At 44.8% G+C, this 13,177-nt stretch overlaps 1 protein-coding gene across 3 annotated transcripts in view; it reads left to right on the forward strand.

Moving 5' to 3' along the window:
• Window positions 1–13,177, forward strand: part of VWA3B (von Willebrand factor A domain containing 3B) — an 829,217-nt gene that overhangs the window by 222,585 nt on the left and 593,455 nt on the right. For all 3 annotated transcript variants that reach the window (XM_069204269.1, XM_069204271.1, XM_069204270.1), the window contains one exon: window positions 7,548–7,646. In XM_069204269.1, the coding sequence (XP_069060370.1) occupies window positions 7,548–7,646 (99 nt within the window). The remainder of the gene's footprint in view (window positions 1–7,547; window positions 7,647–13,177) is intronic.

Genomic DNA, 13,177 nt, shown 5'->3' on the forward strand with positions numbered 1-13,177 from the left:
TCTTGCCCCAATCAAGAATCCCTCCAACAGACGCACCGACAGAAAGGCCTTCTGGTTTACTGCTGACCTCCATGAATCTAAGCAAAGCTGCTAAAGACTCGAAAGAAAGTGGCGCCAAGATCAGACTCTGAACAACTTCACAGCCTTCAAAATGCCATCCACAGACACCACCAACTCATCTGAGCCGCCAAGAGAACCGCCTTCAAAGACCGAATCAACAACAACACATACAGCCACAAGGAGCTCTTCAACGTCGTGAAGGAACTCTCCAACCCCAGCACCAACAGCGATGACATCCAGCCATCCCAAGCCCTCTGCGACTCCTTAGCCTCCTACTTCCACCGCAAGATTGCAGACATCGATGACAACTTCAGCACCCAGACCCCCCGGCCAACACCAACAACACAGAGTCACCTCCGACCAACCTCCTACTCTCCTGGACCCCCGTCAACGACACCATCGAAACCATGAACACCATTCACACCGGCTCTCCGTCGGACCCCTGCCCTCACCACATCCTCAACAAAGCAAGCTCCGCCATCGCACCCCAACTATGGAAGATCATCAACAGCTCCTTCGAGTCTGCCACCTTCCCGGAGAGCTGGAAACATGCAGAGATCAATGCTCTCCTCAAAAAAACCAAGGCGGACCCAAAGGACCTCAAGAACTTCCGGCCTGTCTCCCTGCTCCCCTTCCCGGCAAAAGTAATAGAGAAGGCTGTCAACAGGCAACTAACCCGCTTCCTTGAAGAGAACTGCACCCTGGACCCTTCCCAGTCCGGATTCCACAGCAACCGCAGCACCAAAACCGCCCTCATTGCCGCCACCGACGACATCCGAACAATACTGGCGGCAAAACCACGGCCCTCATGCTCCTGGACCTATTGGCCGTGTTCGACACCGTCTGCCACCACACCCTATGCTCACTCCACAGCAATGTTGGAATCTGCGGCAGAGCCCTGGACTGGGTCACCTCCTTTCTCACTGGCAGAACCCAGAGAGTCCGCCTCCCCCATTCCGCTTGGAGACCACTAAAATCATCTGCGGAGTACCCTAGGGTTCGTCCCTCAGCCCGACCCTTTTCAACATCTAAATGGCCCCACTCGCTAACATAGCCCGATCCCACAACCTCAACATAATCTCATACTCTGACACCCAGCTGATCCTCTCCCTCACCAAGGACTCCACCAAGACCTACCTCCACGAAGGAATGAAGGCCATTGCCGAATGGATGAAGAGCAGCTGCCTCAAACTAATTTCCAACAAGATGGAAGTCCTCATCTTCGGCTCCACCCCCTCTGCATGGGATAACTCCTGGTGGCCTGCCACTCTCTGGACCACTCCGACTCCCACCGACCACGCACCCAACCTAGGATTCATCTTGGACCCCTTACTATCCATGACCTAGCAAGTCAACGCCACCTCCTCATCCTCTTGCTTCAACACCCTCTGCATGCTCCGAAAGATCTACATATGGATACCCACTGAAACCAGAACAACAGTCACCGAAGCATTCGTGAGCAGCAAGCTGGACTACGGCAATGCCCTCTACGCAGGAACCACAGCCAAACTCCAGAAGAGGCTGCAACGCATCCAGAATGCCTCCGCACGCCTCATTCTGGACATCCCCTGCCACTGCCACATCACAGACCTCCTGAAAAATGTGCACTGGCTCCCAGTCAACAAGAGAATCACCTTCAAACTCCTCACCCACACTCACAAATCACTGCACAACACTGGACCAGAATACCTCAACAGACGACTCTTCTTCTACTCCCCAACCTGGCATTTCCGCTCCGCCGACCTCGCTCACGTAACCGTCTCACGCATATGCAGAACTACAACCAGCGGTAGATCATTCTCACACCTCACTGCCAAAACGTGGAACACTCTTCCCACCCACCTGCGCCAGACCAAAGACTTCCTTAACTTCAGGAAACTTCTCAAGACTTGGCTGTTCGAGCAGTAGCAGCACCCCCCCCCCTCTCAGTGCCTTGAGACCCTCACAGGTGAGTAGTGAGCTTTAAAAATTCCTGATTGACTGGTTGATGTCAGTCCTTTTCTTTCCACACCATTCAGCATAGAAATGGAGAAGAGCTACCCCCAATCGTTTTTGACTGACCTTCTTTAACTTTCTGTCAAGATTGTTTCGAGACTTTGTCTCCTGGTGCATCAGGAAGTTAGCTAGGCAAGCTGGTTTCAAACCCTGTAGTGCCTGTCACTCACAAATGTTGGTGATAGACCCATATTTGATCGGCCTCTGGTGCTTGGACCACAACCATGACACCAAGACCAGCATCAATTGCCTTGCCATGCACCCCAAGCCTTGATGTAGAGGTCTCTCAAGCTTCTATGTGTGCGACGCCGCAATGCTCACAATCCTGGTTGAAAGGAAGGTCCTAAGATAGCATGCGGAGCAACTCCAAGTGTTCAATGTCGCAGTCAAGGTTATTGGGTAAATCAGGTAAGTCTCACAGGCACAGGAAGAGCAAGAAGTTGAAGGGAGCATCAGCACTCAAGGCAGGCCTAATTCTGTGGTGGGGTCCGCGCCTGAGCTGTCTCCGCACGTCCCAGAGTTTATGGGAGCCGGAGCGACCCTGCACAGTTATGCAAATTTTATGATGCCATGCATCTCATATTTGGGTGGCCAGTACCCGCTGGAGAGCTTTTGGGCCTTGTAGGCTTAGGAGGGGCCCCCCCTGGTTCACCCCTGGCATCAGTCGGGACCCTTGATCCATTGATGAATCCAGAGTGGTCGTCCTGGTTGGCCCCAGTCAAGCCAGCTCGAGCTTCACCAGTGCCTACTTCAGTGCCAACGCCCCCGGCACCACTGATGCCCCATGGCAGCACCATTTTGCAGTTGTTCAAAGGGCCTACTCCCTCCCCTTTGTGACAGACTTTACACCCATGCCATCTCCTTTTGACAAGCTGATGGTAGACCACCTCTCCTTACTTCGTCAGGAGGTGTTAGCTCACTTGTCCAAGGGGGTCAGAAGTAGGTTGTAGTTGCTATTCCAGCTACTTTCTGGTGCCCCATAAAGACAGGGGTCTTTGTCTTATTTTAAACCTGCACCTTCTCAATCTCTTTCTGAAAAAGGAGAAATTCAAAATGCTCATGCTTGAGCAAGTCCTGTCTGTCTGGACCAAGGAGACTGGATGGTATTGCTAGACTTAGAGAACGCTTAGTTTTACATCACTGTTCTGTCTGTCCACAAGCATTACCTGCAGTCACAGTTGGCCAGGAGCACTTTCAGTTTTCAGTGCTCTCCTTCAACCTTAACAGTGCCCTTAAGTATTTACGAAAGTGATGGCAGTGGTTGCAAGTCATCTGCAAAGGTCAGGGATTCTAGTCTTTCCCTTCCTTGACTATAGGCTGTAGAAAGCGGGCTCACCCCAGGCAGTCATCTCCCACCTTCAGACCACAGCAAACCTGCCGCACTCGCTCAAGTTCACTAGCAACATGTCAAAGTCACACCTGACTTCTCAGACACTCCCTTTCATCTGAGCTGTTCTGGACACAATTAAGTTTTGAATCTTTCATCCAGAGTGATTAGCCCAGGATATTTAGGCTATGATACTGATGTTTTGCCCTCAATCCTGGATTTCAGTGAGATTGACTCTGAGGATTTTGGGCCTTTTGGTCTCCTGCATTTTACTTGTGACACATGCCAATTGGCATATGTGGGCTCTCCAGTGGGACCATCAGTATTGGCTAATGAACTGCAACCTGCTCAGTGGCAGAGCTGACTGTAGTGACACTTCTTGAAGGGGGACGGCCTTCTGGGAGAGGTGGAGATCAGAGGACTCTAGTGGAATGTGGGCTCCACATCAACTGGTTGGAGCTGCGAGTGATTCGACTTGCACTGAAGACTTCTCTTCCCTCAGTCAGGGGAAGGCTGATAGAGGTGTTCATGGACAACACCACTGCCATGTGGTATTGCAACAAACAGGGTGGAGTGAGGTCATGGACCCTTTGTCATGAGACGCTGCGCCTTTGGACATGGCTGGAACGTAAGGACATATCCCTGGTGGTTCAACACCTGACCAGCTCTATGAATGCTATGGAGGACAAACAGCCATTGATGCCTAACAGATCACGGATAACATCTCCACCCAAATGTGGCAAAAGGTCTCTTCCAAGAATGGGGCAAGCCTTGGTTAGAACTGTTCACCTCATTGAGAATGCGCAATGTCATCAGTTTTACACACTGGAGTTTTAAAGATGGCTCTCACTTAAAGGCTCTTTTAATCTCGAATGGAGCTCAGGCAACCTGTAAGCCTTTCCCCTAATACCACTCCTGCCCAGAGTTCTCAAGAATATCAGGAATGACCAGGCCTAAGTTTTTCTTGTGGCTCTGGATTGGGAATGGAGCAGTTTAGCATGAGCACAGAAACTCTTTGGGAGTATCTTCTGTTGCAGCAACAGGGCAGGGTTCTGCACCCGAACCTGAAAACAGATGACAGTTTTCAATCCCCGCCTGAAGTCTGTAGTGTTATCTTGGCAGGCAGGTGCCCCTCCACCAAAACTGTATATGTCTGGCGATAGAGCACGCTCATGAAATATATACAGAAAGACAAGTTGATCCTCTTTCTGCCCTTCTTTTCCAAGTTCTTTTGTTTTATTCTTACACTGGCCCAACAGGGCTTTGGGCACTTTGAAAGGCCATTTTTAAGTTATCTCAGTATTTCTGAGGTTGCCAGATCAGCCATCCTTCTTTAAGTTTCCTATTGTACGTAGATTTTTGAAAGGTCTCCAGCACATATTCTCACCTGCACCCTTCCTTATGCCACAATGGGACCTTAATTTAGCCCTCACATTTCTGATGTGCGCTCCTTTCGAGCCTTTACACAATGGACCTTAATTTAGCCCTCACATTTCTGATGTGTCTGATGTGTGCTCCTTTCGAGCCTTTACACAATTGCTGAATCAGGCACCTTACCATAAAATTGGCCTTCCTAATGGCTATAACATCTGCCCAGCGGGTCAGTGAGCTACTGGCTCTGTCCTTTTAGCCTCCATACCTTTCTGTCTACCCAGACATACTGGTCCTTCGGACTACAGCATCCTTCCTACTGAAGGTGGGAACTTCCTTTCATGAAGGCTAGTCCATCACCCTGCCTACCTTTTACGTTTCCCATAACCCCTCTAAAGAAGAGGAGAAACACCACTGTCTGGATCCAAAAAGAGCATTGTCATTGTATCTTGACCGTACAAAAAAGTTCTGGGTGGATGATCAACTCTTTGTGAGGTACACTGGAGCCAAAAAAGGAAAGGCGGTGTAGAAGCGTCCCATCTCACCATGGATAGTGCTCTGCATCAAAATCTGCCACACATTGGCTAAAAAAACAATCTCATGAAAGTTTGCTGCTCACTCCCAGACCTGCCAACTCACAAGGTGCCACCGTGTGACATACAATATGGGCTCCTATCACATGCTCACCTGGTGACGAGCCAATATCACATGGTGACAGGAAAAACAAGCTCATTTTCTGAGACTTTGAACTGCAGATGTCCATTAGTGGTTGTGAAAACACCCCAGGACATTGGCACCAGCCCCAGAATGTTTATTTTCCCCTCACATGGTGAGCTTTTTGTTCAAGATGGCAGGTCTGCACACCACCAGAGCCAAGGCTGTGACCATTGCGTTAGATTGCAGAGTACCTGTCCTGTATATATTGCACACGTTTACAAAGCACTACTGCATGGACAGTCACGTCTGGTGAGATGGACACTTTGCCCATTTGGTCTAACAGGATTGTCTAGCATAAATCCTTGTTGCTGTCCCACATCCATGAGGTTATTGCTTGGGGATCCATTGTGAAGTACGGAAATTTTCAACTAGAAGTCTCCATCAGATGAAAAAAATTATTTAACCTTCATTAACGCCTTATCTTTTAGAGTCTCTATCTATCTGCAGATTCTACACTTTCGAGTAACTTTATACTCGTAAATGGTGAATAGCCTAAAGTAGTAAAGTTACGGAAAAGTGTGAGAGTAATCTTACACATGTAGATTTACTCATGTATATGTTTACCTTTATGAATAGACCACATTGAATCAGAGGAATTGCACTGAGGAGGGGAGAAGCTGAATGTTTCTTTAATAATGTTTTAATCAGATGCAAGACTAGCATCTCAGGACCACCACCTCCAAGTCCTTATGACTTTCTAGCAGTATTACATAAGTTGACAATACATCAAATTACCAGTCACATCTTACGTTCCTTGTGCTTGTTAACAATCACATTTCCTACTACAACACTGCAGACTTGTTCTTAAAGTAGAAAAAAAGTACCCTGTTTTCTCTTCTGTTCTGTTCAACCAACCTTACTGATTCGTCCGCTTTCAAGTCCCTTTCAACCAATTAGACACAGGTTTAAGCGTATACATCAGTACTGCATCTTTGCTGCCATGGTGCATCCAAGTTGCATTGAAGCTGTTCTGTGATGCTGGATACTAGTGGTTCTACAGGTGACACATAGGTGCCAAGGGGAAGATGGGATGCTGGTATCTTGAAGGGCAGAGGGACAGGAGCACTATGATTTAAGTGTATACATCAGCACTATATCCATGCTGTCTCCGTGCATCCAAGGTACATTGAAGGTGTATACTAGAGGTTGTATACCAGTGACATAGAGAGGACAGTAGGAAGGTGGAATGTGGGAGTCATTGAGGCCAGAGGGGCAGGGGTGCTGCAGCGAGGTATATGACTATAGGGGAAACATGGGCTGATGCTTGGTGCCATTGGATCTGGCTGTGAGACATTACTGTAATGGTTGTTGTGTGGAGCTAGCGATAAAGTGTGGGGGCAGTGAGAAAAAAAAGGTGGGGCAAAGGGTTAACCTACAGACCGAGGGAGAATTATGAGGAGCCTGAGATGAAGGCAAACAAACAAATGGAATGTGTATGATGATCGAGGGTGTGAGTTGTTCAGAGAGCTTCAGATTTCCTGAGAAACACGCTGGCATATAATTTTAGAATACATTATATAACAAGCAGGGTGCATGAGAGGTGCTTAAGGGACAGTGGAAAAGGAGAGGAATGTGGGTTGGTAGAAGTACTAAATGGGAGAAACACAATATTTTGTAAAATAATGAACATTTTTGGGGGATTTCAAAACAGAGATGATAGAGAGTGTGTATTTTTGTTAGTACGTGTGTGCATAAATTCCAGGTGAAATCAGACAGACACCTCACCATAACTGACTGAAAGCACCTGTACCCAACTACTCTTCAGAAAATACATTTATTGTTGGGGGGGTGTAACTCCCCAAATACCCCCCTGAAGCTACGCCCCCGATGAGCATCATGAGATACATTCTACAAGGACACATTCATTTATTTTTGTTACCATGCATTCTCTCCCAATATTGATTCTCTACTTGCTGTATGATCTGTAATTAATTTGCTTAAAGCTATTTTCTGAGATGTTGTCAAGGGGCAGTGGTAGAAAGGATTCTGTGAGGACAACTAAAACACCACCTGAACCACCATTCGCTCAGATTATTTCATTTCAAACTTGGTCATCCTGGAACTCTTTTATTTTCAGGTTGGAAGTTCTACAAACACGCTAAAAGCTCTGCAGCTTGCTCTGGCCGATTCTAGCACACAGGCAGTATATCTGCTCACTGACGGGAGACCTGATCAGGTAGAGTATAATGCTTGTTTCTTATAGAGCTTTTGATTGATGTACTGGTAGCCTGGGATTACTGTGGTTGTGTTCATAGGTTGTGTACTGGGGCCATCAGTATCTTTGCTGTTATGTTAGCTTTGCAATGACGTTCAATGACCATTTTATTATTTTGTTAGGTTCTATTATGATCTACAGTGTGATAAAAGTATTTTAATATGCAGGTGATTAGTTTCATGTTACATTGACCAAATACATTTCAGTAACAAACAACAAATAAAACAAAGTATGTTGTACATGGAGTGAAAGTTGCTTCTTTATATCATCTACGAGTAAAAGAAAATAAATCATTTTGTTTAAGTACACATTCCCCTAAAAAGCTGTTTCTGTCCAGTCTTATACATGGTATCTAGAGAATATGGCAATTATTAAGTCAAATAGACAAAACATATTGTTAAAAAGCAACTGTCTTACAGCAGATTATATTTTTCTAGGTAACACTGATAAATTTGGTTATAAGAGTTAAAGGACCCCCCCATGCTCATATTGTACAGCCCTTATTGAAAGCCTTACAGTGTTCAAACCACGCTGTATAGTCTGTTCCCAGATTATCACCACCAGGAGCTTTTTGTGTATTCCCCATAATCAGGGCTGATTTTAGAGCTGGTAGCGCCCGGTGCAACAAACTTTTTTTGCGCCCCTCCCAATGACCGCCATCTCCATGAGTTCTCTCACTACTACCCTCCAACAGTGCCCCTCATCTCTTCATAGCCCCTCTCTCACATGCATTTTTTTTTTTTGTGGTGCTACTCGTACCAATGAATCATACATGTGTAAATCAATCTATAGGAAATGTTACATAACACAGTGAGGATTACAAGGTGTATGAGTCACATGTCATCAATACTACTAGGCACTATATTTTAAAATGTACCACAGCACTGAAGTTGCCTTTACTAATAATAGTGCATTTCTACCCTTTTTAACAACATAGCATTAATGAAAGACTGGGGAAAACATAAGGTTCCAACCCTATGGCTTGCATTTTGTATGCAGCTGTTTGATTAATTCATAGATCACTGTGCTATTTTAGGATTGTAACTTATGAACTGCAAGTAACACCATCATCTCTGTCAGAAAACCAGTAACCCACTGACCTATGCACATAAAATCAATTTCTGTGATCTCAATGGTACACATTCTTTGCAGCAGGTGTATTAACCTACTTAAGTACTACCTTAAAATATGTCCTAGGCCAGTCATTGCAGCCCAAATGCAGTGTCACCCTGCTAAGTCAACTTGGCCTTTAAACCTACTTGCCAAGCCTTAAATTTCCCTTTTATTACATATGTCACCCCTGAGGTTAGTCCTAAGTAGCCCATAGTGCAGCGTGCTGTGTAGTCAAACAGTTTAACATGTACTTTTACGTTTTACATGTGCTGAGAGTGAAAAACTCCCAAATTTGTTTTTCATTACTGTGAGACTTACCTCTCCCAAAGGATAACTTTGGGGATTCCGAATTGCATTTGATATGCTGTAATTCCTAATTGGGAGGAGATAGATATATCATGATTGATATCTATGAAATTATAATTATAAACCTTCTATGATGGTAAAGTTGGATTTTTCATTAAAAGTTTTACAATTACACTTTTCAAAGTTGGCATTTTCCTGCACTTAGCCCTTTTGCGCCTGGGTCACATGACTGGGTGTAACTGACAGTTAAACTTTGCGAATTCCCCCCAGGCAGTCACACAATAAAGAGATTAGGTATGCCTCAACGAGCTATCTGATGGCAGGATGGGGGTGGGGGCAGAGCTGAGCACAACCCCACTTAAACCTGAATAGCTTGTGTCCTTTGGCCTAATGACCCTGTAATGTCACTGCAGCCAGCTATGAATCAGGGTGGGAGAGTCTGGAAATTCCACGCACTTCAAATAACATTTCCAGAAGCTTCTCCCACCTTCCAGAAGGAGGGCACCAGGATATAAAAATAGGACCTTCAGGCCCACTCTTCAGTTCACTACTGGACCTGTGGAAGACTCAAAGGACTGCCTGCTGCTGTGACGTGCTGTGCATTCTGCCGAGCTGCTGCTACACCTGGTAGGACTGTCCTGCTGCCTGTAGTCGGCCCTGAACCCTAATAGGCCAGCCCTACTGTTGAGCCCTGCGTCTACACCTGCACCCAGGACTACCAGAAGTGACTCCAAGTGCTAATTTGCTGGCCTCCTGTTCAGAGCTACAGGGACATAACAGGCTCCCACCTTCTTGAGCCTGCACCTGGTCCCAGCCTGAGTGAGTCCTGGGCCCTCAAGAGGTGTCCCATCAGTCATGGATCTTTGGTAGTGGTGTTAAAGGTACCCAGATGGTCATTTTATAAAACAGAGGACAATATTTGGGCAAAAAGTGTTCTGAGAAACAGGAGGAGACTAGAACCAACTTGCTTGCCTCTCTGCCTGAGGTGCATTACCTGTCGGATTGACTTTGCGGCTTCTCCCGCTACACTCTGCTCTGCAGCAGCAAATGTGCTTCAGTGGCCCTTCACTAAAGGGGTATCCGAGCATGGATATGTCTTCCAGCTATAGCCTTCTGCTTTATCTTGTTGGAGATATTTGACTACCATTTTGGCAACTGAGCCTGAATAAAGAAATCTTCTCTGCAGCTTCGACTCAAGGCCACCTAACAGTGACGCTCTCTTATCGGACACCTCAAGCAGCCTTGCTCCGATGAACTTTACCTTCTCAGACATTTTTTCTCAGAATGTTTTCCAAAGATGAGCACTTACTGGGCTCATTCCACTTTTTCTGAAACTTGCCCCATCACAGTTGGCCTTAACTTTTGGCTTTGACCCAGTCTTGTGCAACTAAATGTCCACAGTTGTCGCTTTATCTTTTAGGCGATTTTACCTTAACATTTTAAAATCCATAACTCCACTTCTACTGATCAGGTTTTTTGTTGTTTTTGTGTCAGATAATTGAATAAAATTTACTCTATTTTTCTAAGATGGTATGGGATTTTTTTCTGTTGGTTTTCACTGTATTACCGTTTAAGTGCTGCAAAAGTACTTTAAGCATCTCCTCTAAGTTAAGCCTGACTATTTTTTTGTGCCAAGCTACCCATGGTTAACCCATTGTTAAGCACGGTTAATTCAGTGACTTTTTGTGGTTCACCATGTAATAGATTATGGCTGTTGCATGACCAGGGCTCTCACTCCAGTTAGCCATTAACCCAAATTATCACACCTGCTTCATGAAGAGTCATATCTCACACCAGAAAAAATTTATCTTTGTCCAGCAGGAACAATAATCACCTGAGTTATCCTGACATTTTTATTTTTTCTTTAACACTGTCCCACACACAAGAAACTCTGCAGTGGGTGTTTTTAAACCCATAAGATACATGTTCCTCCTGCCCCTTCCTCCACCACTGGGTGTAAGCACCATGGTGCAGCTGCACTGGTCACTCTGTCCTAGAGCCCGCGCTGCCCATAATGAAGGCTGCAATAAGCTTGTGTGCAGAATCCTGGGGCAGCAATACTCTTTTCCAACTCTCTGCAGCCCCAACAGTGACTTCATAAACAGGAATATGAGGCCCTATGGTAGAATTGAGGAAAGATAATGGGACTAATGCATACACAGAGCCACATGACTCCACCACTTTGGTTCAACACTTCTGTTGTCATGGATGTCTACACATGTAGTGGATATCTACATAACATGACATGTCTTTAAGTAACATGTCATTTAGCTTATTTGCTTAACAATAATAACAAGAACAATATCTGAGCAAAACCAACTCTCTCTTTCTCTCCCTCTTTCAATTTGTAAAAATAATACTGATAATGTGTCGTGTAAGTTGCTTTTTGCCTCATAATTTAGATAACTATGCCATATAATGTGGCCCTCCATGTTGCATTATTCTAATGACCTAAACAATGATGAAGCTCTGCAGAATAGTTTTGTGGCTGTCAATTTGATGATCCAATCCGTATTTCACAGGCGACTGTGACATTTTGTCTATATTTCATGGTTCCATGTGAACTTTGGATTTTTGTAACACTGTATATTGTGCAATACAAGTACCAAAACAAATGTTATATGTACACAGGCACACTAGCACTCCTCCCCGTGATTGCAATGATTTCTTAAAGCTTTGCCACATACACTCTCTTGTGAAGTATGAGTTTACAGTTTCAACTTGACTTCTGTAGAACTTCAAGATAACCACAAAGGTAACATTGTAGTGATTTATATGTTTGTATTAGGACTCTCATACCATGTATGCGACATTCATATATACATATGCAACATAGTCCAGTCTAAGAACCCTTCCTGCTCTGTTGCCTGAACCATTATTTTAAAGTGACAACCAAAGTCTTAGAAGACTTCAGATAAATGTCTTCAACTTTTCAAAATACTTTTTTGTATTCTGAATGACCATCAGTACAATTCCTTAGGAAGCAATTGGTCTTGGCAAGGGAAATCCAAGATCATTATGGTAAGCATCTGGCTGCATTAACATTGTGTCACAATTTCCAGCAAATGATGAAGCAAACAACAAAGGAAGTTATTTCTATAATCCATGATGGTCGCCTTCTCTCCAGAATTCGCGTCTTGCTGGGAATCTCTTAGCTCATTGTCAGCATGCTGAAGTGTAGCACATTCTGTGCCATTGAGCAGACCTAGTCCAGCCAGCTCTGTCTCTCCATGATGACTGCCAGCCTTTGATTTGATAAAGGAACTTAGTGCAGCCTGCTTTGGCGTGAGGAATACTAAGTAGTAATCAGTATTTCCAGTCCGCATCCTTTTAATAACTCACAAACTAGGGAACAATGGTCACTGTTGGACTTGTCCCTCTCTGCAGGGTCACCCCAAGATTTGACCCTTCACCCCTCCTGTTTTCTAAACCTGTTTGTGTTAGCTTTTAGAACTCTCTGCACTTGACCACTGCTAGCCAGTGCTAAAAAGCTTGTCCTTTTGCCTTTAAACATGGTGAAATTGTCTTACACCAAATTGGCATATTTAAATGACTTGTACATCCCTAGTAAAGTGGTACTATGTTATCCAGCTCCTGTAAATTAAATGTAATATAATACTCCTGTAGCAGTTATTGTGCCACCCTATTAAGTAGCACTTTTAAACATGTCTCTGGTCTGCACTGAAGCCTGTATGCAGTTTTAAACTGCCATTTCCACCAGGCAAAATGTACCTTTTGACAGGTCTAAACCTTCCCTTTAAATACATATAAGCCACTCCTAGGGTAAGCCCTAAACAGCAATAAGGGCAGGATATTGTGTATTTAAAAATTTGGACTTGTGTTTTTAAGTTTTACATATCCTGGTAGTGAAAAACTCTCAAACTTGTTTTCCACTATTGCAAGGCTTATCCATCCCATAGGATAACATTGGGTTACCTTTACATTTAAGAAGTGATAACTTTTGTGTGGGAGCAGGTAGGAATGGCATGTTTAGTGTCTGATGAATTGTAATTTAAAACCCTCCTTAATGGTAAAGTCGTATTTTAAGCCACAGTTCTGAAAATTACACTTTT

The sequence above is a fragment of the Pleurodeles waltl genome, chromosome 8 (assembly GCF_031143425.1).
Source record: "Pleurodeles waltl isolate 20211129_DDA chromosome 8, aPleWal1.hap1.20221129, whole genome shotgun sequence".
NCBI classification, from domain to species: domain Eukaryota; kingdom Metazoa; phylum Chordata; class Amphibia; order Caudata; family Salamandridae; genus Pleurodeles; species Pleurodeles waltl.